Below are 27,475 nucleotides of genomic sequence, written 5' to 3'. Positions count from 1 at the left end.
ACCCCCATGAGATAACCCCAAGCTTTCTCCCTGAGATGGCAACAAGGACAGGAACATTCAGGCAGCTTCCAGAAGACTAGGTCTCATCCATTTAATTCAACTTCCTTGAGGTATTCATCCTCTCACCTATGCTTATAAGGGTTTGGTCTGGTTCTGGGCAGGAGCAGTCTTAGCTGGATTATTAGCTCCCCAAACACACATACTACCCACCTATGTGAACAATGCAGCCCACCTGGATACACATGTGAAAGGTTTCTTCAAATGGGAGGGAACTTATGGGAAGCAGCTTTAATGAGAACGACTCCTTTCTGTTTGTTTCAGTTTGATGGGGAGAACATGTATATGGGGATGAATGAGGCTAACCAGGAGTTCCTATCGGCCAATCAGGTAAGGGACATTTGGCTTGTTTGGGTGGGGAAGATATAATGTTACTTGATGTAGAAACATCTGGCAGTTTTGACAAATGATGCCTTGGAAAGCAAATTCCTTTCAAGTGACTTGACCTCTCAAACCCTACTGGGGTAGCAGTTGGTGGTGGTGGTGGGGGACATAGAAAGGGGAGGAATCAGCACTCAAGACAAAAATGGGCAATGCAGGGGAAAAAAGGAGTAGAGAGGATATGGGTAGTAAACATCAGACTTGGTTGGGTTGTGGGTCATCTGGTCATGGAAAAAAGGAAAAGGAAAAAGGCTTAGATTATTGCTAGAAATTGACTCCTATTTTATTTTTGAGCAAAATAAAATGAATTGTTTGATTTAAAATAGAAACTTATCCACTGGGGAAGGAGTGTAATGGAGTCACTGATCTGCATGTGCAAGAGCACAATGAGCACACACTCCTATGTTTGCACATGCCCTCAGACATTACCTATGCACACTCATACTCACATGGCTCATTCACATCTTATGTACATTCGGTCACATACTCACACATATAGATTACATACATGCAGCTTGGCTTTGTCTACTCATCACCACTCAAACTGATTTGTCCAATATTTGACTAATAATAATAATAATATACATCTTAGTAGCACTTAACAGTTTACACTTTGCTCATAACATTGCTCAAAAATCAATAGGATTGTTATTGTTATCTCTGTTTTGCAGATGAGAATAACTCAGAGATAGACCTTAAATGACTTACCCAGTGTCCCTCACCAAATCAGACAGAGCCAAAACTTCAATATTGATTTTCCCCCCAGATCCAGGGTTCTTTCTACTATCTTTCCCCTAGTTTGTCTAAAAGTACCCAATGCCTTGTTCATTGTACAAATATTCCCCAAATTCTGCCTTTGATTCCCCCGCCCCAATCCCTACCCCTACACTACTGCCTGCTCAGGAACAAGATATTGGGGCTCTAGAAAGATTCTCTCCCAAAGAGAGGTGATTCTTGAAGATTAGAGCTGAATAACTTGAAAGGTTAGAAACTAATAAGAAAAAGGACAGAATGGATCATAGGGTCGTAGATTTAGAGTTGAGCAGGATCTTAAAGGTTATCAAATCCAACCCTCTCATTCTATAGTTGAGGAAACTATGAAGAATTTCCATATTACTCAGTAGGCCATTAGGAAAGATGGGACTCAGACCTGGATCTTCTCAATCCCCAAATAGTGAATACATCTTTGTTTGGCACCTGTAGCAACAATTCTCTTCACTTTCACTGCATACTCAATAGCTTCACTGCATGTTTTTTTACAGTGCAGTGTGGCATGGTTGCTGCCTCGACTGCCCCATTTTTATGATCTTTTGGGGGGGGTATTTTTTGAAGGAGTGGAGGGGTAGTGGAGTTAAATGACTTGCCCAAGAACACACACTAGTAAGGATCAAGTGTCTGAGGTCAGACTTGAGCTCAGGTCTTCCTGACTCCAGGGTTGGTGCTCTACCCACTGCTCCATGTAGCTTCTTCTAGGATCCTTCTAGGATTTCTAAGTTTCCAAGTATTAGGTTCTCCCTGAACTGTCCTGAAGAGCATGAATGGAGGTGGAGTGGAGGGTGAGAAGACCAACCTCTTCTCCTCTGCCCTATTCACCAGTCTGGCAGTACCTCAGATCCTAGAAATGTTTTTTTCTTAGAAGAAAATCCGTTTGCTTTTATTTCTCCAATTCAACTCATCATTGGATTGTGTCACAATCGATCAATGTTTAACCTTAAGTCATATTTTCTGCATCTACATCACATGAGACTGTTTCTTATTAACAGGCTCCAGTTTTTAGAATCAAACCATTCAAAGATGTCTGTTTCAGCACAAATTATTATGGCTCTGTCTTTTCCCGGTAACTCAAACTCTGCTCACCCCACCAGTCCAGGGCAGGACTGTAGGACATGTGGACTCCTACCTGTCTGATATTCCTCCATCTTTTCTTTGCAATGAATTGGAGTAACAATAATAATAATAATAATAATAATAATTTATCACATTTATTTAGTGACTTAATATTTACAGAGCACACTATTACAACAATTGAGTGTAGGAAGAGTTATTTTATAGTTAAGGACATTGAATTGCAGAGAAATTAAGTGATTTGCCCAGAGTCACATGGCTAATAATTATGAGATGGTATTTGGACCCAGGGCTTTTTATCACTGATCACTCTAGATGGCCCTAATCTGTCCTTCTGCCTCAACCTCTTTGAGAAGAGAGCTCAGAAGGCAACAAGAGTATGCAACAGTGGGCAATTAGGTGACTCAGTGGATAAAGCACTGGACCTGGAGTCAGAATGACCTGAGTTCAAATTTGACCTCAGATTCTTAATAGTATACAACAGAAGGTGAATTCCTTGGTGGATCACAAGATTCGGGGTTAACCTTAAAGGAAGGGAAACAAAGGGATGTCTCTCCTGACAGGATTAAGAGGCATTGAGGAAACATTCCCTCAGGACTCCTTAGGTATAAATATTACAAGCTGGGATGGGGAGGAGTATTGAAAAGAGGATCTCTCATAGGATGAGAGTTAAGGATTGTAAATCTAGGAGAATTTGGGGAGGCTTAGTTTTGGGGGACTTTGGGACTTTTGCATGGAGATACTATTAGCTCTATTGAGGTAGAAGAACCAATAAGAAAATCTATGAGACTGGCTGCTCAGAATTTACTCTGGGTTGAATGAAAAGAAAGAGAGGAAAATGTTGGATCTCTTCCCAATCCAATCTAGGCCACAAGGCTAGGAAAAGCAGGCAAAGGAATCTAAGCAGAGATTTTGTTCAAGAATCACAATAATGGCATCATAGATGAATCATTTATTAAGTGCCTATTAAGTGAAGAGTTGAACAGTTGCTACTCACAAGGAGTTCACAATTAGATAGCAGTGAGTAGTTAATTATGAAAGTGAGATGCTACCTGGAAAAATAAGAGGAGACAAAGAAGAGGGCCATGCAAAGTACTGTGAGAAGTGTGAGGGAGTAATAATCCCTTTCACCCAGGGGGATGTCAGGAATGCTTCATGGCAGAGATGACACCTAAGCTAAACAATGAAGGAAGAGGATCAAAGGATCATACATTTAGAACTAGAAGTGGTCTTGGAGATCATCAAATCTATTCTTATTTTACAGGTGAGGGAACTGAGGCCCAGAGAACTTAAGTAGCAGAATAGATAATGCACCGATTAGAATCCAACCCCAAATACATACTAGTTCTGTGACCTTAGACAAATCACTTAACTGCCATCTGCCTCAATTTCCTCATCTGTAAAATAGAACTAATAAAACCACCTACCTGTCAGGGTTGTTGGGGAGAACAATTGAGATAAATGCTATATAAATAATAGCAATTTTTGTAATAATCATTGTCAAGAATCACAGAACTTGAAAAGGGATCAAAAGAAGAGAGAGGGAAGAAGGAAGAATGAGAATAGAGACAGAATAGTTGTTTGATTCGACTGCAGAATATGTGAAAGGGGTAGTAAGAGGTAAGGTTGGACAGTTAATTGGCATTCAGATTGTGGAAGAGCCTGAATAACAAAATCAGGAGTTTCTACTTTCTTTGGAGAGCATGTCTAAGAAGAGAGTAAATTAAAACCATGCCATTGATTGAGGGGACTGGGGATGTGTAGCTGGAGAAGACTTTAAGGCTAGTATGATCACTGTCTTCAAATATTTGTAGGGCTGCTATGTGGAACAGGGATTAGATTTGATTCCTTGACCCAAGAGGCCTGAATTAGAATCACTGAATGGAAAATCCAGAGAGAAAGATTTTGTTTCTATTTGAAGGAAAACTCCTTAACAATTGAACTTTCCATTTTTGAAGTAAGGAGTGTTTCTCCACTGGAAATATTCATACAGAAGTCCCAGGACTGTCTCCCTACCTGTCAGGGATGTTGTCTCTGGCAGGAGGTTCAGCTTGATGACCTTGGACACTGCTGTCAGTTTTCAAGTCCTGTGTCTCCTTTGACCCCCCCCCCCACCTTCCTGTTGTAATTTTCAGGGGAGATTATTTGAGTTGGAGTTGGGAAGTCATTCATTCAGAAGTAGCGATGTCTAGTTTATGTGCTGTAGAAGCATCTTCCATGGGTCCTGGAACTACCATCCTCCTTACACAAAGGAAAGCAGATTATCTATAGGGAAACTTGAGTCTCATTACCTAGGCTGAACAACCAGATGAAGTCCAGCTCTCTGAGCTCCTGGAAACAGGCAGAGCTCTTAACCTTCCTCTGGGCTTCTCCTGTGTTCACCAGAGATGACTCCTTCCCTGAACTGTATTTATGTCTCTGCCATAACCTCAGGCAATTTACCCTTTGGGCACTACTGAATTGCATGTATAATTATTGAACGGTTTCTGTTTGTTATGGTCCAGCACAGTACTCAGGACACAGTGAGTACTTAATATAAATTTGTTGATTGATTTTTTTTTTTATGTAAGAAAGTGTTTTTCTGGCAGTTGAGCCTTCAAGGCCTTCACTGCTCCAAGCTCTTCCTATTCTCCCTTTGATTCTTGATTCTGTTTCCCATTTTAGACTGCTTCACCAGAACTTTATCTGAGGTATACTGGCAGTGTGGGGAATGAGAATGGTAAAGTTAAAATGCAGAAAGGACTCTAGAGACAATCAAGCTCAAACCCCTCATTTTATAGCTGAAGAAATTGAGGCACAGAGAGGTTAGAGGACTCACCCAGAAAGAGTCTGAGTCAAAATTTGAACCCAGATCTTCCTGAATCCAAGTCATGTGCTATATACACCAGTGGTGTCAAGCTCAAATAGAAAGGGATCTCTGGGGACTGCATTGACTTAGAAAGTCACAAATTAACATGGTCCATATTATATTATATTTTTATTTCCCAGTTAGATTTTAATCTGGCTTTATACACTCAGGAGTTTTAGGAGTTTTACAGCTCTGCTATATATAAAAAATCATATCCAGCTCCCTCTTTTTTCACATAAGGGAGCAGAGACCCAGAGATGTTAAGTGATTTGTCCAAGGTCTTACAACTAGTATGGTATCATAGATCTAGGCTTGGAAGAGATCTAATTATACCTCTTCCTTTTATAGCCCAGGAAGGACTTGCCCAAAGTCAAACAGACTGTGAGTAATCAGAGATAGGATTTGAACCAAAACTCTATGACTCCAAAGCCAGTCCTGCTTCCTTATAATTATAGTCACAAATGTGACTATAGTTCCTGTTGTATCTCTTCCCAACCCAATTTGCAGGACTCCCATCTATTGATTTACCCAACATACCTTATTGACAAAGCCCCATCTTATGACAATGGTCTAGACTTCAAGGCTAAGAGCAGTATGGTTTTATTAAATTCTAGGCATCCTTCATAAGCAGTAAACAACTGAAGTCCTTGTGTAAAATGAAGCCTCTCAGAAGAGCATTTGTTAACTGTCTAGTGAGTTGCCTCAGGTCATCATAGTGTCTTTGCTTTAACACATTTATTCACTTATCCATCAAATCACAGAATCACAGAATTAGAGTTGGAAGGATTCTTAGAAGGATTCATAAAATCTAAGCCCCTAATTTCATAGATGAAGAAACTGAGACCCTGGGAGTGACTTGCTTAAAAATCATAAGTAAAGTAGCAGAGCTGGAAATTTAATTCAGGTCCTCTGAATTCAAATCCAGAGTGATATTTCCACTTCAACAAGAGTACCCCAGTCCCCCAGTCCCTGGATAGATGAGAAGACACAGGACCTCTAACTGAGCAATGCATACTTTGCTTTGGAGTAACTTTAACTTGCTTTGCATCTAAAATGGTGTGAATAACTTTTATAAAGAATAATCTCCTTTAGATAGAGATTAGACCTCCAAGGTCTGCACATAGAAGGGGGTGGGAAGCCAATCACATTTTTTAAAGCTGATAATTTTCAGCAACTTAAAACTTGAGCCTAGATCCTTTCTTTTTTTCCTAAATAAATGCTATTGATATGTTTCAGTTTTAATATTATTTTTAATAATAGCTCTTTTACCATGCTAGCCATCACTTGTAGCAAAGAATAAACGATAAAGAAAAAAATAGTTCAAGGAAACTAATCAGCTGTCCATCAAGACATACAGGGGAGGAAGTGTCCCACACCCAGTCTCCCTATTTTGTTTATCTTTTGCACAATTGATGGGAATCTATTTTGTTCTCAATCGTTTGTGGAACAGTGCACTTTCAATGCCTACTCCCTCCTTGTAAAATAAGATTTCTTATTTTGGGTTCTTTAAATTCATTTTTAAAATATTTTGATATTTATAATATAATTATTTTCTCCTTTCTTTGAGGGGTTTACATGCTAATGGAGAAGGCCATAAATTAGGAAATCAGGAGAAGGCAGTATATAAGAGGCAGCATATTTGGAAATGATAGAACTTGACTTGGTCACCAGAGAACACCAGGCAAAAGCTCACCTATTAAATAAATATCTTTAAGAGAATGAAAACAGATAAATTCATAGTGGTTAAATGCATGGTAGTTTGCAGGGGGTGGGCACTAGCTATAAGGGGAACAGGAAAAGTATTGTATAGAGGAAGTATTTAAGCTGCACCTTGAATGAAGAGATTCTATGAGGTTCCTTCTTCAGGCTCGAGGGACAGACAGTCTAAAGGTCTGGAGGTGAAAGATGTAGTGTTGGTACATGTAGAACCAAGAAAAGGTCAGTTGGGTTGTGTCAGAGAAGAGGTAGTATTGTCCCCTTGTGACTGAAAAGATGAATTGTGCTCAAGTTTTATAGGGCTTTCAAAGCTAAATGGAGGCCTTTGTAATTTTTTCCAAGAGGCCCTAAAGGTCTTTAGATACTTTTGAGGATGTTTTATTTCATATGAAAGAGGGTAGGGCATCTTAGGCTACCATACATTTGCAATGAGTCGACCCTGTAGTTCAGAGGTTATTCCATTATCTTTTGGCCTTGCTACCTGACTGGACCATCTGATTTTATGATCATATGTGTCCTTGAAGATATATTTCATTTCATTTCTCATATGCAAATCATTATCTGATGTAAATTGAAGCCTATTTACATACACCTTTGAGATCTTGATTCTTCTCAAACTTTGACACTCCATGGCCCATTATTGTATGTTATAACTAGGAGAATATGTAGAATTGCAAGTGCCGAATGATTCCCTTGGTATAACCCAACCAAGATTTCCCCTTCTATTCACTTTTGGATCCAGTTCCTAAGTTCGGATGGACTAATGCAGCGGGATGTCCATGTGAATAAATATTACTGATGGGATTTTCCCATTGAGAATGGTGAGGCCATTTCTTTTGAAGGACCATGGATTTCCATGATGTTACAGAACTCATTGTCATCAACATAATGTCACATTATCTCCTTATAGAATATAAATGCCTTGAGAGCAGGTCCTGTTTTACATTTGTCTTAGAAATCCCTAACTAGGGGCGGCTAGGTGGCACAGTGGATAAAGCACTGGCCCTGGAGTCAGGAGTACCTGGGTTCAAATCCGGTCTCAGACACTTAATAATTACCTAGCCGTGTGGCCTTGGGCAAGCCACTTAACCCCATTGCCTTGCAAAAAAAAACCTAAAAAACAAAAAAAAGAAATCCCTAACTAGCTTGGTGTTTGGTGCATAGTAGGCAATTAAAATGTTTTAATTTATTTTTTTTAATAAGGCAATGGGATTAAGTAGCTTGTCCAAGGTCACACAACTAGGTAATTATTACACATCTGAGGTCAAATTTGAACTCAGGTCTTCCTGACTCTAAGGCAGGTGCTCTACCCACTGAGACGCCTAGCTGCCCCTTTAATTGATCTTCAAAGAAGGCCATTATTTGGGAGGCTCTTATTTGCACTTTGCATGGAAAGACTTGACCCTGGCAAATATAATGGATAAGCTTTTGTCTCCCTATTTTATGCCATTAAGTCACTGAACAAAGTTATCTCTGTGACTTCATTTTTCATGAACTGACTAACGTATTTGCTGAAGAGAAGTATGAAATACTTTTTTCAATGATGATCCGTACTTTGGGTTAAAACAAACAAATAGCCCAACATTTGCACAAGAATAAACAGGAAAGAGAGAAAACAGAGCTATAGAATACTTCATTAGATGAAGATTTGGGGATCTTAGGAATTCACTATGAGTCAACAATGTGATAAGTCACTAACAAAAATTAATGAGGTCTTGATCTGTTTTACTAGAAGTTTAGTTTCCAAAACAAGAAAAGTGATATCTCTGCTATCCTCTGCTCTAGTTAGATATTATCTGGAATATTATGCCTAATTTTATAGGCTGTTCTGTAAGATTTTGAGCTGACCATTCAAAAATGGGTGTCAAAGAGGATAAAGAGACTAGTAACCTTGATTGTGAGAAGGAACTGTGGAAGAAACTGCTACCTGGTACTTAAATACTTCAGCACTGACAGATTTTTACTCTCTTCAGTATAGGACTCCTTCCAACATACAGATTTCCACTCATCTATGTATGACTACCTATGTATCTTTTGACCATGTCTTTCCATAAATCTGACACCAGCGGTTCACCCAATGTACTGGATAATGTGTGTGTGTGTGTGTGTGTGTGTGTGTGTGTGTGTGTGTGTGTGTGTGTGCATTATTCAATCTCTTGAAAATTGAATCACATTTTGATTCAGAAATGAGACTAATGCAAAAGTAATTCATTCTACCTCCTCTCCTTGGATATTTCAAGTATAGCAAAGAAGAATGTGCCCTATCTGCTCTTTTCTCCTGGTCATACATTTCTGATAACATTCTTTTTTTGATTTTTTAATTTTAATTTTAATTTTGAATTTTTTACAATTTTCCCCTAATTTTGCTTCCCACCCCCACCCCCCCCACAGAAGGCAATTTGCTAGTCTTTGCATTGTTTCCATGGTTTGCATTGATCTAAGTTGAATGTGATGAGAGAGAGAGAGATCATATCCTTAAGGAAGAAAAATAAAGTATTATGCCTGATTGTTGCACTAATGGGATAGGCAAGTCCATCAAGGTTGGTCATCTGATAACATTCTTGACACTGTTTTTGCTGCATAATTCCTATCTGCAGACTGGTGCATTCTATTCCCATGAAACTCTTCATTCACTTCCTTTCGGATAATGTTCAACTATAGTTCTGTGGTGATGATATATTCATTAATTCAGATCCATACACCAGAAGGATCCCTCCCTCACCCTTTGCGTAAGTGGGGAATTATGGATGTGGATTGTGGCATATATTTTTTATAGTTTAGCTCAACTGTTTTTTCATTTATCTTTTTAAAATTTTTGCTCTAAAGATTTGTTTTCTGTGAGAAGGTGGAAGAACATATTGAGAAACATAGGAGATGTAAAGAGAAGCTAACAATATAAAATCATTATTATTTAAAGATGGACCTATGTTTCCAGTTAAAGCATTGGGTCCTTAAAAGAATTAGGCAGTTTCTCAAAAATCATCCAACCTCCTCTGCTCCTCCTGATGACTTAATAATTAGTATTTCTTGAATAGAATTGAACTGGGAATTTTTAGTTAAGAGGAAAGAAAGCTGGAGGGTATAGCAGGAGGAAAATTGACATGAACACTATGGACAGATATCAGATGCTGCAAAGGGACAGGCATGATCTGAGTACAGCAAAGAGTCAACCCACTGTGACTCTGGGGCCACAGTGCCTCTAGCAAGTTCTCTCCTCTGCCTTTGACTTTCTCCAGCAGCCAGGATATTTCTTTTTAGTTGAGTCCCTACTTAGAGACATGACAGTGCTTTGGTGTCTTTATTTCCTCTGCATTTCATGTGCCACACTGTTTAGGTGGTACAGGAGATAAAATGCTTGACCTGGAATCTGAATTCAAATCCAGTTTCAGATACTTGCTGACTGTATGACCCTGCTCAAATCACTTAATCACTCCTGCCTCGGTTTCCTCAACCATCAAATTCTCTGTTTTTACTGTTGCTTGCCCTGGCCAATCATAGTAGATAAGAGTTCTGGATTTGAAACTCCTCCAATGCTCATTATCTCTATTTAGATAAGATAAATCACTTAACTTTTCTGTACTTGAGTCTTTTCATCTATAAAATATCTAAATCTTCCTTCACAGACCTATTGTGAAGAAGCACAATAAAATAATATGTACCAAGCACTTTGCAAAATTTAGGATCATAGACCTAGTGGTAAAAGGGATCTCAGAGGCTGTTGAGACCAACCCCTCCTCTTCTAGATGTGGTCAAGAAAGGTTAAATGATTTGACAGAGGCCACAGAGCTAATAGGTGACAGAGCTAAGATTAGAGGGCTATATAAATGTCAGTTATTATCCAGCTGAAGGCATCGGTCATTTCTGGGATTGCCAATGCATAGTACAGCCAATGGGTATGGGAAAGAATGCCTTAGTGTAGGAATTTCTGCAGACACCTGCTCAAAGCTTCAGACTGGGTCCCGGTGTTAGTCTTCTAGGATGCTCCCATTACTGATGATGGTGGCGGAGGTCAGTGATGGACACTATTGTTTGATCTGATGACAAGATGGGTCCCCCTCCTGACCTCTGTTGGGGTCAAATTACTTTCACATTTGACTCATTTCTGGGGTCAGATCCTGGCTCAGGACCTGATTGAATGGCGGAAATTGTATAATGGGTATGTATCCCTGGGCCAAACAAGCTCTGGGAGCTATTCTAATGGGTTTTCTAAAGGCACAGCTGTCTGGGTGACTTATTTAAAATGGGATTTTGAAGTGGTGTTCTTGCTATTTAATGCCCTCCTTCAGGGTTACACAAGGTTTATCAAATCATAAATAACATTTAGAGGCTTCATTTTAACATAATAGGCCTGATCCTTATGAGAAATATGAGGGATGGGACAGAGCAGCAAATCTGGTGTTTGGTAAACAGGCAGTGTTATAGAAGTAAATAATAGCATAATTAGATCCCTCTGTGGCTTCTGGTACTGACAGAGGCCTCTTTTTCCTCAGATCTTGCCAGGGGTGAAGATGAAACAGAATGGATGGAGTTCATCCCTTCTGGAAGCTCAGTTCCAAGGCCTGAACGGTTGCTGAAGTAGAAGAGACTGGGATCAAATGAGGGGTTTTCTTTCCTTATGAAGAGCCTAAACTGCTTCAAATACAAGCACAGTATTTTATGTAGGGAAGCTAGGTGGCACAAGTGGATAGAGTACTGGCCTTGGAATCAGGAGGATAGGAGTTTGAATCCAGCCTCAGCCACTTGACTGGTTGTGTGATCTTGAGCAAGTCACTTCACCCTGATTGCCTCACATCCAGGGTCATCTCCAGTCAACCTGATTCACATCTGATCACTGGACTCAGATTGTTTTGGAGGAGAAAATGAGGCTGATGAATTAGCACAGCCCCACCCCACCCCCACTCAAATCCAGTTCATGTGCTAGTCACGGCATCACCTCCCTGATGTTGTGGTCTTCGAAAATGAAGGACAAACATTATTAGTATTTTATGTAAAGTCAAAAGGGCAATGGACCTGGGTGGGTACTAAGGTCCTGTCTCATCCTGCTAGACTAGAGTGGTCAGAAGCTGGCAGAGATTGAGCATTTGATATTAGGAAACTGAGAAAATCATTAGATAGTACAGTGTAAAGGACACTGGATCAGGTATAATCTGGAAGAGCTGAATTGGAATCCTGCCTCAGATGCTTTAGCTGTGTGACCTTGGGCAAGTCACTTAATTGTTTCCTTAGTTTCCTCATCTATAAAGTGGGGATAATTATACCACCTACTTCATAATTTTGTTGTAAGGATCATATGAGGTCACATATATGAAGCATTTGACAAATCTTAAAGTTATATATAAATGATAGCTCTTATTTTATTATCATCCTCTCTTTCTATCTTGGTCTCTAATTTTCTGCCTCTGTCTCTCACTCTCTCTGTGTATATATAATATGTATATGTGTAGATAGATAGATATGTGCATATGTTTGTGTGTGTGTGTGTGTGTGTGTGTGTGTACATACAGAAAAAAAGAAATAACCTGGGGCTCACTTTTGCTCTATCTGGTCCCTTTTATTTCTACCACAGTTCTATTTCCAGCAAAACAAAAACCATCAGCTTTTGATATTCATTGAGTTTTTTCATAATAATGGCTTTTTTTTTTCAAAAGGAGGATTTAATTTGTTCACAGACTCTTACCTTGAGCTTCTCATTATGAACAACACACTGGATGATAGGGGTGTAAGACCACACCTTTAGGTTGGTTCTATTTAATATAGATGTGGCTTCTTCATTACACATAGAAATGGGCTGGCTCTATTTTACAGATTTGGAATCAGACACTTTGAGATTGAATGTTGTACCAGAAATCATACTGCTGGCTCAGGGACCCTGGGGAAGATATCTCTCCTGCTGTGGTTATTAAAAATCATAACTCACATTTTATAGTAGTAGGTAAGGTTTACTAAGTTCTTTCCTTAATAAGAACAACTTCATGAAAGTAAATACAAGCATTATTATACCCATTGTACAGAGAGCAAGTATGAGGCTCAGAGAGTAGTAGGGATTTGTTCATAATTATATCCTTAAGCATCAGATCTATAATTCAGAGGCAAAAATCTTCTATTTCCAAATCTCATATTCTTTCTGCAAAACAGGTGTTCCTAACTTACATTTGCGTTATGGAACCCTCTGGAAGTCTGCTAAAAACCTACAGACTCCTCAGAATCTGTTACTTACATTTATAAATGAAGGAAATGCTAAATTTTAGTTAAAGGTTAAGGAAAATGAAGATGCCATCCAAATTCATGGACCTCCTAAAAACTATCCATCCTTTGAAAAAGTTATCTCTTTGATAAGGGGAGACATCACCTCTGATGAGGTGTGAACTCACCTACCCTTACCACCTAGTTAAGGATCATTGATTTATTTCATTTTATAAATTTGGCCTTCACCCTTAAACTGGGAGGGAGGAAGGGGGGAGAGAGGGAGAGGGAGAGGGAGAGAGGGGGAGAGGGGGAAAGAGAGAGAGGGAGAGGGGGAGAGAGAGAGAGACAGACAGACAGACAGAGAGACAGAGAGAGAGTGCAGAGAGTGCAGAAAGCAAGAGGTCCCTATCCTAAAATAGGTGGGAAAGGAATAGAATTAGAGGAGATAGAAAGTCCTGTTATCAACAAAATTTCAAAATTGTTAAAATTTGTGTCTCAGACCCCTCCCAGTTCTCTTTCAAAGTCACTCTCCTACTTCATAAAACCATTTCTTCCAAACTTCAGTGCATAAATGCTGACTTTACTCATTTATAACAGCACCACACCTGGTCTACTTTACCTCCTCTAATATGGTTTTCCTAGTTCAAAATGACTATGACTACCTTTGCCTCTTTCTGAACCCAAACCAAACTCTTACTCCTATTGTATAGCTATTAACATCTTATATATTGGAGTAGAAATAGTTCACGCTAAAAAGTAAATGACTGAAATTCCCATAGCTTTTAATTTGATTAGAGACAGATGGGATATTTGAATTTTAGGAAAAGTCATTTATTAATCCAATAAAATCTCAAAATAAAGATATTTCAGGTTTATGGAGAAAGATCCCAAGATCCTTGGAGTACACGGTTGGGTATAATTGAAGCAGTCACTTAAGATAGGTCAAGTAGTAAGTCATCTTTGTAAAGCAGAATTTGCCCATATTTGGAAATTTAGTTATAGACAACTCTGTGGTAGGGAAACCAAAGGGAACACACCAAGTAGTAGCTTATAACTTTTTTTTAGAACCTCAGGTCATAGAAATTAGAAAAAGAAGTGAATATTAAGCATTTATTGCCTTGGACAAAAGTAAACATCAGAGTTTAGAGACCTCAAACAAATATTGACTAAGGTATAGTCAAAGTAAATATTTACCTGCTAAGTCTATAAATTATTATATTATGATTAGTGTTTGCTAAATGGCAGAAATCTATTTAGGAATCTGTATTCCAATGTCTGCCCATTTTTAAAGCACATTGCCTTGGAGAAAAATGAAATGTATCATTTTTCCTTTCTGGGGCTTAGTTTCCTTATCTGAAAAATGAGAAAATTGGAAAAGATGAACTTCAAGGTCCTTACCAATTCTAACTCCTATAATTCAAAAATATTAAATATGAAACTAGAGAAGAAATACCACTCCAGAGAAAATGATCTGGGCTTAGAGGCCTAAGAAACCTGACCCAAGTTGCTTCCACATTGTGTGAACCTCAAATGTCCTCAACTGTAAAATATGGGTCTATAGTTCTTGTACTACCTAGTTCATAGATCTGTTGTGAGGAAACAGTCTTTGCAACATAACTCTGAAGGAAAGAAAACTAAATTTCTAGTCAGAGAACTTGGATTCAAATCCTTGCTTTGATTTTGGAGCAAATTTCTTCAGATCTGTTTCCCATCTGTAAATTAAGGGAAGAAGAAAATATGGCTTGAGATCCTTCAAGTGCTGGATTTACAATCTTATTTATGTTTTTGTGACCTTATGAACTATAAGGTAGTTTATATATCACTAAACCCTTTCCTCACAATAAGCACCATTAGATATCTTACAAGTCTAATTGTTCTTATTTTGTTGTGGTGATGGTTGTTGAATCATTTCAGTATTGCCTGATTCTCCATGACCTCATTTGGGGTTTTCTTGGGAAAGATATGAGAGTGGTTTATCATTTCCTTCTCCAGCTCATTTTCAGCTAAGTCAGTATCTAAGGCCAGATTTGAACTCAAGTTATCCTGACACCATGTCTGATACTATCCATTTTACAGGTGATGAAACTATGACCCAGAGAGAATCGAGTGATTTGATTTTATTATTTTTCCCATGATTACCCTCAGCAAGTGATGAATGGAACTAGAAATGTTTACCCAGGTCTTTTGGGCTTGTAGGTGCTGACTCTCATTATTCCAGGGTGCAATGCAATCCATACCCGGAGTTTCCAGTCCTAAATCATATAGCATAGGTGCGGCTAGGTGGAGCAGTGGATAGAGCACCAGCCCTGGAGTCAGAAGTACCTAAATCATATAGCATAGACCATAGGTTTTATACAAAGCCAAGTAGGCTGCTGTAGTCATGGTAGACTATATGGAAGAGGGGTTAAGGGCATGCTACAGGGAGAAATTTATAGCAGTTATTTGAATATGAATTTCATGAGTTGAGTTGTAGCTTCAAAGGTTGCTTCAAACAGTAGTTTGAAGGTTTTGAGATCTGAATCAAGCTCTTGTTCCCCTGATGCTCCAGAACTGGCATTCTTGCATGACTAAGATCCATAAGTCCATGCTACATGAAGACTATTGAAAGGATTAGGGGCTTTGCTATTAGAGGAAAAATCAAGAGTGTTGTGGGGAGATGAAAATTGCCGCCAAGTTTTTAAAAGTCTAGTCCACAAAAGAGTGTTTGGCCCCAAATAGAAGAACTGGAAACAATGGATGGCTGTAACAAAGATGAAAATTTAGACTTGAGTTCAAAACTTGCTTCTTAATTATTGGAGCCAACAAAATGTGGAATGGGTTGCTTTGGGAGGTAGTGAGTTCCTTGTCACTGGGGGTCTCCAAGCAAGGACTAAATGATGACCTATCAACTATGGTGTAGTATGTCTCCTTAATCAGGAAAGTGTTGGATTCATGACCTCTGAGGAACCCTCTGATGATGATATTCTGTAATTTGGGCACTAGTGTTCCTGGATGGAAATGACTAGCAATTATAATATAGGCAGTGCCTTTACTTTTTTCCATGCAGGAAAGGACTGTCCTGGGAAAAAGGCCCCAAGAATGACAAAATCCCATTGTAATTTAAAAACAACAACAACTATCAACTTTGAAATCAACACAGTTAACCTTAGTTATTACTGTATTTTGTTAGTCCCCAAAATATTAGTCTTTGTGATTGCAACTTTCTGAGTAGGGATCTGTTAGCTTAGAGGAACTAGAGGCTTTGAAAAGCAGCCTGATATTGAAAATTCTTCCCACATATCCTAACATTAAACAAGGTGTCTTTTAAAAAAAAAAAAAGGCAGTTAACCCTGGGAACAAAAGAGAAGGTACAAGCTTAATTTATCACTTTCCCAGTTTAGCAGACAATGTTTTGGTATACTAGCACCCCTTAATGAAGACAACTGCTATCTATTAAAGGAACAAACAGTTTAGGTTGATAGCAGAGGTGTTGGCCCAGACAACACCTGCTAATTTGCAGAGAGTGAAGGAAGGTGTTAAGAACTGAGAGGAGGAGCTTCCTCTTCTTCCCTTAAGCATTGTTCTCTGGGAGTAGAGCATGGGTGGACTCCAAGGCAGGCTACACAGCTTCAGCAGTCCAGTTGACAGCCAGTTTCATCAGTGACACCTTCTCCTTCGCAATCTGATCAGTTCAAGCAAAACCCTGGTTCTTTTCTCCAACTCACATACAAGCATATATTTCTAGAGAGCCTCTCTCCAGAGAGCAAATCTCTCCCTGAACAGTGATAGATATACTCTCCTGGGTCAGTTCTAACTTGAGGGAGTCTATAGGAGACACATGGATTCACACAGCAGATTAGGAGGAGTTATTCCAGGATTACTCCTAAGCATCTTAATCTTGTTTAAGGTCCTAGATCATGAATAGAGCTGGACCTGAAAGCAGGAAAACCTGAGTTCAAAATCGCCTCAGATAACTAACTAGCTGTGTGACCCAGGGCAAGTCACTTATCCCGTTTGTCTCAATTTCCCTAACTATAAAATAAGGATAATGGCAGAAGGATTATTGTGAATATCATATGAGATAATATTTGTAAAGTTCCTGGCACTTCTTAGACATTATGTGATTAATAACCAGTTTTACAAAATCACATGATTTCCACCAGATTGTCTCAGTAACCAGATCAGATCACTACTACCAGAAAAATGTCTCCACTGCTAGCTGTGATAGTCTCATTGTTTCCAAGGGATATGTCGACTTCAAAGAAGATGTCTTAGTAGTGGTAGCTGGGGGATTACCTGCACACCCCCAGATCCTCCATCTCCCATTGGGCTTAACAGCCATGCCCACAGCTGTGAGCAGGGCCTTCAGGGAGTTCAAAGTGGTTTGGTTACTTTTTGCCTGGCTTCTATATTTTGGTTTTTGTAACTATAACATGTTGACCAAAAACAAAACAAAAAAATAAAAAGATCTACTCCCATAGATCAAAACTAAAATGATAAGCTAGGTTTGAACTCAAAGAGGAAGCTGGGATTATTATCCCAAAATTGTTAGAACAGTTTAATTATCAAGAACATGAATCTTTGACTATCATACATGGTTTTATTAAGTTATATTGCTTGTTGGGAATGATGAAACTTTCCAATTGAATCACCCATAAATGAACAATTCTATTACTGAGCAGGCTTTTGGACAAGGATAAGATTTGGGGACAGCTGGGAGGAAGGGAATGGGCATGTGGATTCTTTGAACAATAATTGGCAAACCTCTTCTCACTGCCTCAACCTACAGCAGTCTTGACCCCCTCATTGATAATACAAAAAAGTAAATAATCATTGGGTTTCAAACTCAGGCCTCTTGATTCAGAGATTATGCTGTTTATATGGAACTATTATCAGCTTGTCTCTGTTCACCATTGTGGACATTGCAAATGCTCTTAAAGTATTATTAACAAGTAGGGGAAGAGATAGTGAGCTTGAGAATGGTGAGAAGAGAGCTAGTAGGAAATTAAGAGTACTCATGACTTGGATGGAATGAGTTCCTGCCTCAGTTGACATTATCCCAGAAACTCAAAAAATTTAATAAACGATGTTAATATACTAAATGAAATAAAACCAAAATAGGATTACCAAATGTTAAAAAGTTTCCCAGATTGAATTAGGAGAGTTTGGCATTAACTGGCAAAAAATCAACCATGGTCATAGTGCCTTTTAAAAAGTCAAGCTTGGGGGCAGATAAGTGGCGCAGTGGATAGAGCACCGGCCCTGGAGTCAGGAGTACCTGATTTCAAATCCGGTCTCAGACACTTAATAATTACCTAACTGTGTGGCCTTGGGCAAGCCACTTAACCCCATTGCCTTGCAAAACAAAAATAAAAGTCAAGCTTGCCAGTCCTTGGATATTTGAGCAGAAAACAATTTAGTGAAGATCATATGAGATAATATTTGTAAAGTGTCTGGCACTTCTTAGACATTATGTGATTAATAACTAATTTTGCAAAATCACATGATTTCCACCAGACTTCTCAGTGACCAGATAAGATCACTACTACCAGAAAAATACCTCCACTGCTAGTTGTGATAGTCTCATTGTTTCCAAGGGATATGCATGGAATGCATGGAAATCTCCTTTTCTCATCCCACCTCACCTCCCCACCTGGTATCATTTATAAGTTCTTGCAAGTAGTCATTTAGTAAGAGATATATTTAGCTATATCTTAGTAGGATGTCTATCTAGGGAGTAGAGGAGCAAAAACTTTAAGAAGTTTAATCCCTGGCAATAGAGAAGAGAGACAAATATGGATTCAAGCAAGAACTAGCCCTGGCAGTTGAGAATTGTGCTCCAAGAGTAACAGGTCCAGAAAACCCACCTAAGCAAAGCAGACAGACTTCAAGACAGAAAAGACATCTTCTTAGACAGAAGATTCATAACCTCCAACATTTTCAGGAAACTCAATGAGGGCTCTGAAATATCAGAGGATAAGAGTTGTGTTGGCCATATCTGTTCATTGTGCTTTGCCTAGGTACTAGCATACTCATAAGTTTGTGATCATCCTTTCCATAGTTTATTTGTGAGAGAATGCAACCCAGACCTTTTTTTTGGGGGGGGGGGAGAATTTTTGCAACTACTCTTCCTAACAATCCATCTTAGTAAATATTTTTGCTTTGGTATAACTGTTGCTATTGGCTCACTGTTAAAAGTGAACTCACCAGCGAGGACTTGATCATTCTAAGAGTATATAGACCAACAAAGTACCTTCAAACCTGAGAAGTCATTCGCTTCTTCTCTCCCACCTAACCTGCAAACTCTGAGTGCAGGAATGAGGAGGTAGCCCAGAGGAAAGGCTACAATGCCAAATCAGGAATTGTTCAGAGAACTGGGAGTGTGTCGGCTGAAGAATAAAAACACTTAGGAGGGACATGCTACCTGTTTTTAAATACCTATGAGGCTGTTATGTAAATGAACAATTAAACTTGTTTTGCTTGTTCTGGTAGGTAGGACTGGAATTGGCAGAGATAAGTTACAAGTATTTAATTAGCCCATTGCCTGAAACATAGAAGGCACTTAAAAATATTAGTTAACTGACTGATTGACAACGGGTCAGCTTTCACCTCCTTTTCAAAGGAGAGCTTCCTATCAATTAACTGTCTAAAAATAGAATGGGCTACCTAGTGAGACAGCAAATTTCCTATCACCAGAGATATTGAGACAGACATCTGTCAGGAAGACTGTAAATGAGTTTCTTGGTTTGGTTAAGAGGGGAGACTGGATGACCTTTAAGAATCTCTGTTTAGGGGGCAGCTAGGTGGCTCAGTGGACAGAGCATCGACCCTGGAGTCAGAAGGAGCTGAGTTCAAATCTCGCATCAGACACTTATAATTACCTAGCTGTGTGGCCTTGGGCAAGCCACTTAACCCCATTGCCTTGGGAAAACCTTAAAAAAAAAAAGAATCTCTGTTTAATCTCAATCCCAACAGATCTGTGATCTCAGCAATGTGGATTTACCCTTTAGTGATGCAGATAGCATCTCATCCATCTCTGCTCCCCTCATATGACCCTTGTCTAGTTCCTCTTAAAAATTCACCATAGGAGATCCCATTTGACATGCTGAGGGACTTCTCTGAGTTTTCTTGATGTCTTAAGGAAAGAAAACGCTAGGTAGTTCAGTGGATAAGGCACAGGACCTGGAGTCAGAAAGACCTAAGTTCAAAACCAGTCTCAAGATACTTTCCAGATGTGTAAGTCACTTAAATTTCTGCCTGCCTCAGTTTCCTCATCTGTAAAATATGGATAAAATAGCCCCTATATCCAGCCCTGTTGAGAAGATAAAATGACATAATGTCTGTAAAGCACTTTGTAAACTTTAAAGTGTTATATAAATGATAGTAAGTTTTATTTATTAAATCAATATATAGCAATGTATAGCAGTGTATAGTGAGTATAAAGCAAATTCTCCAGAGCCTAGGTTTTCCAGAAGACTTTAGAATACAGTCTTTGAGTAAGTTCTCTTGCATGGAATTATGTTTCTAATAGCTTTAAATATGTCAGAGAAACTGCCCGAGGTTAAAGAAATATTCATGACATGAGGAAATTGAAAACCAAAAATATCTTGATGAATAACCAAATAACTAGGACTAGAATCAGCCCACAGACAGAAGAGCTGTCAACTGTACTGCTCTCATCAATTCAAAGGTCTGGAAGTTTCTTGTTGTTGTTCAGTCATTTCAGTTGTGTCTGACTCTTCTTGACCCATTTGGGGTTTTCTTGGCAAAGATAGTGGAGTGGTTTGCCATTTCCTTCTCCAGATCATTTGATAGATGGAGGAAACTGAGATTCAAAGAAGTTATATAATCTTTGGTCATACAGTTAGTTTCAGAATTCAAACTCAGGTCTTCCTGGTTCCAAATCTGTTGACATTGCATGACATTGCTTCCCTAGAAAAGAAATTGAGAACAAAAATGCCTCTATAGAATATAATCTTGGGAAACTAGAATCCCCAGGAAAGGGATTATTCTTTTTAACTAGATTTTCTGATCAAATGAAGTTAATTGGGCCTTAGAATACATTTCAGAGCTGAACATCAATAGCAGCTGTGTATTTTTGTAACTTTAGACCCATATCACCTAGGGAGGAAGAGCAGACAATGGGTTCCAAGTCAGATTTATAAGAAAGAAAAAAGACCCCATTTGCAGTCAGTTCCTCTGGTTCACACTTCCTAATTAGACAGATTTCCTTGAGATCATCAGAATGCCTAAATTTCCCCAAGAATTTAACAGAATCCCTCCTGATATCACTTCAAACAAGATAAAGAAGTATGGGTTTGATAATATAGTTAGGTGGGTTCAGAAATCCATCAGTCAAATTCAAAACTGCCCAGAGCAAGTTCTGTCCCAGGGCTCTATAAATTGTTCCATTAATTTCAGAATTTTTTTAACATTGACTTGCTGATAATTTTATCTAATTCATAGATGATTTAAAACTAAGAGGGGTTACTAATAGGTTGAATAACAGAGTCAGGGTCCAAAAAATATTTACAAGCTAGAGGGACAAATTGAATCTAACAAAATAAAATTGAATAGCCATATGTAATAGTATGAATGGTTCAAGAAATCAATGGAGAAAGGAAGGAAACAAGGCTAAAAGTGGTAGAATTTCAGTTCAGCCTAGATGGAGAGACAGAATAAAAGCATCTAATTTATAAAAAAAAAAAAACTTCTTTGTTAAAGGCTGGGGAGGGGGAGAATCAGGCAAGCCTGTCCCTTTGGGGGGAGGATCAGGCAAGCCTGTCCCTTTGCTCTATATGCTTATCTTAATGTTTATTAGATTTATAATAAAGATGCTTTCTAAATGAACTATAGGTGTTTAAGAGGGAGAGCACATGGGATACATGACCAGAAATAGTGGTTGAGTGGGAAAAACCCTAGGGGGTTTTAGTGACTGCAAGTTCAGTATGAGTCAGCTGTATATTGAACTAATAAGAATATTAAGCTGCCTTAACAAAAGCTCATTGTCTAGAGACAGGGAGGGGAAGTTAATAATGATGGACCCTCTGCCTTGATGAGGCATTTGGACTATGTATTATGGCTAGTCCTGGGTACCACATTTTAGGAGAAACATGAGCAAGCCACGATGAGGAGACTCAAAAAATTCTCCTAGAAGGATTCCTTTAAAAAAAAACCTGAAAATATTTAGATTAGAAAGAGATGACATTGTTCATGAGGTGGGGGCATGAACAATGTCTTTGAATATCTGGAAGGTTGTCGTAGAAAGGAGAAGGGTTGGTCCTGTTCTGTGTCACCCCGGGCGGGGGCAGAACTCCAGTCTGTGTATGCACAAGTCTTATAAAGGGCAAAAATGCCGTGGTTTTTATTACTTTAATTAAAACATGAATGAAGAGCTGGAGTCTCTATTAAATTGTCTTTTCCTTACGCTGGTGTGAAGACACTAACTGATATGATTACCACGAAGATTACAAACTATCAAAGTGAAAAAAAGAGAGCTTTTTGCAAGTATTTCAAATTAAACCTTCAAACTTCACACTTTAAGAATAATTATAGTTGTATTACTGGAAAGTGATTCATGAATTCTGAATAAATATAGACCCTTAAAGGGAAATGTTCCAGGACCATAGTTTTCTTTCCAATCTGATGAAATTTGGTATCATTTTGCAGCTGTAGAATAAAATGTAGGGGGGGGGACCCCTATGTACATAGAGTGTATTGAGTATATGTCAGATAGAACTAATGAGATTTTTTTTCCATCAGCCCTGAGCACGCACACAGACAAATGGAACAGCCGTTTCCATTTTCTGTAATAGAAAACGGCTCAGGAGAAGGCAGAATGATCTTACCGCACCCAAGTCTTCGTGGTAGCCTGCTTGTTAAATAATATATTTTAAGTTCCAATATCTAGGCTGCTAAATGTTTGAAGCAACATTAATGGGCCCATCAGAGAGGAAAGCTATCTGGGAAAATTTAGAGAAGGCCTTCATTTGGAATGTATTAGTATTCCCCTCGGCCTTTAATAAAGATAGTACTTTTCACACAATACAGTGAATGTTTACAGCAGACAGTTTCGTTTCCTTCCAACAATTATGAGAGAAATTGAATCTCAGGAAATGTTCGTTTTCTCTAAAATTAGAAGTAACAATAAAGATATCCCTGAAAGGTTGTGGGTAGCAGGGAGAATGGTCATTTGTCTTTTTAGAGGCAATCCCGGGTATAGGTTTTAAGAACTTTGGTGCTTTATAAACATGGCTTCCTCTCTTCCAGTTTTATCTGGAGAAGGTGTTCACACACACACACACACACACACACACACACACACACACACACACCACCTAGGAGACCATTTGGTGTCTGTAATGTAAGATTTCATAGGATTACTTTAACTCTCATGAGCCTTACTGTAGTGAAAAAAGGTATAAGATCCAAGAAGAGCCCATTTTAAGAGTCTTTTTCAGAGCAGCATCTCCATCCCCCTTGTATCATGTTAAGATTATAGGATCATAAATCTAGTCCATAGATTCTGAAACTTTCTTTGTTAAATCTAGTGCAGTCAAAAATGATCTCTTCTCAAAATCATTTTTAAAATACATAATTGCTGGAAATGCTAAAATATCAGAGAATGTTTGTCCTTCGTTTTCTAAAAAGACCACAACACCAGAGAGGTGATACAAGCCTGTGAATTGGATTTGAGTGAAGAGGGACTATGCTAAGTCATCGGTTTCACTTTCTCCTCCAGAGCCATCTGGGTCCAAATATGAATTGGAAGCAATCAGGGTTAAGTGACTTGCCCAAGATAACAGCTAGTAAGTGGCAAATATCTGAGGCTGGATTTGAACTCCCATCCCCCTGACTCCGAGGCCAGTTCACTATCCACTGCACTACCTAGCAGCCCTAAATAAAAAATAGAGAAGGAAAAATAAAGATGTAATTTTTTCCCATCTATGTTCATAGACTGCCTAAAATGTACCCATGGACTCCAAGTAAAGAATATCTGATCTAGAGTTGGAGGGGATCTTGGAGGTCATCTAACCGACTCATGAAAAACCTGAAGCCCCAGAGAAATTAAGTCCAAGATCCCACAGGGCATAAGTGACCAAGCTGGGATTTGAATCCAGGTTGTTGTTAATGGACTTGTACTATGTGCAAGAATCCTCCTCTGCTGTCAACCATTCTAACATGTTACCCAGAATCAGAAAGGGAGAAGGAGGAGTCAAGTGGAAAGAATGCTAAACTCTGGGAATCAACCTGCTTTTAGTCCCAACTTGGTTACAAACTCCCAGTTCCAGAGTGCCCTTCTGGGTCTTTTTTTCTTGTCAAGTGACAGGGATAGATGAGATGAGATCTATAGTCTCCATTTTCCTTTACAGCTGCCATATTCTGTGTCTAAGGACCCTTTTAGCTGACCTCTTCTACATTCTAAGCTCTTGGTCAGCTACATTCCATTCAGCTCTACCTCATAGTTTCTGACATATCCCCCCTCCTGCAGCTCCAATAGCCTATATTTACATGATCATAGACTGATGGTCAAAGGTCTCTACAGTCTTTTTCAGTTTTAATATTCCAATTTTCTAAAGTATATTCCAGTTCTGAAATTCCATATGCTACCATGACTCTCAATTGTTACTGAAATTCAGTTTTCTAAGATCTCTCCCACTCCAAATGCTTCTAATGGCTCTGCGATCACCAAAGGTGATTTTGTTATTGTTCAATCATGTCAGTTATGTCCAACTATTCGTGAGTCCATGGACCATGTTACCCATTGGCAAAGATATTGGAGTGGTTTGCCATTTCCTCCTCTAGTAGATTAAGGTCAACAAAGGTTAAGTGACTTGTCTAGGGTCATACAGCTAGTAAGTGTTTGTATCAGATCTACCTTAATCCAGGTCTAGCACTTTATCTTCTATACCATCTACCTACTCTAAAGGTGACTTTACCAACCTCCCAAATCATCCCCAGGAGCTAACTCAAACAAGATAATTCCAAAGAAATGAAAGGCTCTTACGTCTGGTCTAGGGATAGTCAAGACTGCTCTTTGACAGCCCATTCCGAGTTGCTGATTTTGAGCCAGCTCCCATTTGTCATAAGAGACCTTTTGCCTCATCTCTTAAAAGATAATAACTTGATTATAGGAATTACTTCCAGCACAGAGTTAGTAAGCATTTTGTGCCAAAGTGGATGTCTTCCAAGGCCATAATGTCCGATTGATGGGTACTCTTATCAATACAGCACTATCTTCTACATCCAGATCAATCAACAAGCATTTATTAAATGTTTTATTATGTTTGAGGTACACTACTAAGCCCTAGGGTCACAGATAACAAAAGACAAAATTAAATCAGTCTCTGCCTTCAGGAAGGTCATCCTCTAATGGGAGAAAATATGTACACTTATTAGAATCTGCAGTATATACCAAATTAATACAAGTGCCATATTCGAGGACAAAATGAATATGGGGCAGTTTAGGGAGGTGCCCCTGTATCAGCAGGAGGGAGGGAAGAATGCTTCTTGAAGAAGGTGGTACTTTGAGTCTTGAAGAAAAATAAGGACTAGCACATAGAAGTGAAGAGGGAGTGTTTTCCAGATATGAAAGAGGTCCATTGTAAAGACATTGAGATGGAAGGTGGCACAACCTGGAGTGGTTTGTCATTAGACAGAGACAAATAGAATTTGTAATTAAACCTAGATAACTGAGAGCATAAAGGAAAAGAGTAAAGTGTAAGAAGACTGGAAAAGTAGGAAGGGCCAAGTCATGAAGAGCTTTAAGTTCAAACAGAAGAGTTTATCGCAATAGGGAACCACTGGAGTCTGAGAGGAGAGGATGGAAGGGGAGATGTGACATTCTCTGACCTGTGCTTTAGAAAAATATGTGTCAGGTATTATAGTGAGCAATGAGGATGTAAAGACAGAAGGGAAACAGTTTCTCTCTTCAGAGAGCTCATATTCTAATGGGAAAGTCATTATTTTGTGTGTGTGTGTGTGTGTGTGTGTGTGTGTGTGTGTGTGTGTGTGTATATATATATAATGAATATAAGGTAGTTTGGGGAGGGGCATTTTGCTTACAGCTGGGATCCCTACCAAAGATTCCTATAAAGGTTGGCCCTTGATCTGAGTCTTGAAGGAAACCAAGATTTTATGAGGCTGAGATGAGAAAAGAGTGCATTCTAAACATGGACAACAGTCAACTCAGAGTCATCAGCTCTGCACTACACAAAAACAAAGAACTTAAGGAGAGGTTTTTTTCCCCCTTATATAAAGCTATGGGCAACTAGGTGACACACTGGATAGGGTGCTGATCTGGAGTTAGGAAGACCCATTGTAATGAGTTCAAATCTGGTCTTTCAGACACTGTTTGACCTTGGACAAGTCATTTGCCCTGTGTGCCTCAGTTTCCTCAAAGTAAAATGGGGATAATAGTAGAGAGATAGATATGTATGTTGTATATGTACATATCCATTTCCATATATACATATTTGCAAACTTTAAAGAGGCTATATAAAGTTAGTATTTTTTAGTTAACTATTATTCCAAACCAAGAGAGAATTATCTTCTTGCTTGGGACAGTTGGTATAATATTAATGGGTAAGAGAGACAGAAGCTCTATTTAATTCCTGATGGGGGGGGGGATTCTCCAGTAAGGAGAATGATGCTTCAGCTGAAAAGGATAGAAGTTAAGAAGATATAATAGTTAAGGATAGTTAGAAATAGGATAGTTAAGAAGGAGTCAAAGATACCATCTGTATCCAGATAAAGAAAGTTCAAGGACTATTCCCTTTAATTTAGGGGGGGAAAACTGCTATCTTATTGTCTGATCTTGTTATCTCTTATACTTTATGTTTCTTCTTTAAGGATATGATTTCTCTCTCATCACACTCAATTTGGATCAAAGTACAATATGGAAACAATGTAAAGACTGACAAATTGCTTTCTGGGGGGATGGGAGGAGGGAAGTAAGATTGGGGGGAAATTATAAAACTCAAAATAAATAAAATCTTTAATTAAAAAAAAAAAGGAGTCAAGGTGAAGAAAAGTAAGACAAGACTTGTCCCTTTAAAATGAGTTCAAATCTCCGAGGCTGGATAGATTATATCCATGGTCAATGAAAGAATCATAAAACCACAGTTAGTAAAGCTTTGAGAAATCCAGAATAAGAGGGGACAGAAAACTGGAAATGTACAAATGTTGATGATTTTCCAAAGGGGAAAAAGAAAGGTAGATTAAGCTTCATGCCTTTCCCTTACACAATTTTAGATAAACATTTATTGGGTGCCAATAGTGTGCTACTGAATAGAAATTTATAGACAAAACCAATTTCTTCCCTCAAGGAGCTCATGTGCTATCTATCTAGTGAAAGATACAATATGCAGAAAATACGTACAAACAATATATATCCAGAATAAATGGGGGAGAAGGTGACAGAGGAATGAATACATGCAATCATGAAGAGTGGTCAGCCTACCC

The 27,475-nt window shown here is 38.8% G+C and overlaps 1 protein-coding gene across 1 annotated transcript in view; it reads left to right on the top strand.

Annotated features, from left to right (window-relative positions):
- Nucleotides 1–27,475, top strand: part of TOX2 (TOX high mobility group box family member 2) — a 306,239-nt gene that overhangs the window by 143,814 nt on the left and 134,950 nt on the right. Inside the window, exon 2 of the mRNA XM_074212169.1 lies at nt 322–387. Within this exon, the coding sequence (XP_074068270.1) occupies nt 322–387 (66 nt within the window). The remainder of the gene's footprint in view (nt 1–321; nt 388–27,475) is intronic.

This window comes from Macrotis lagotis, chromosome 1 (genome assembly GCF_037893015.1).
Source record: "Macrotis lagotis isolate mMagLag1 chromosome 1, bilby.v1.9.chrom.fasta, whole genome shotgun sequence".
Lineage (NCBI taxonomy): Eukaryota > Metazoa > Chordata > Mammalia > Peramelemorphia > Peramelidae > Macrotis > Macrotis lagotis.
The sequence above is the reverse complement of the archived record's forward strand: the minus strand, read 5'-3'. Positions and strand labels throughout refer to the sequence as shown.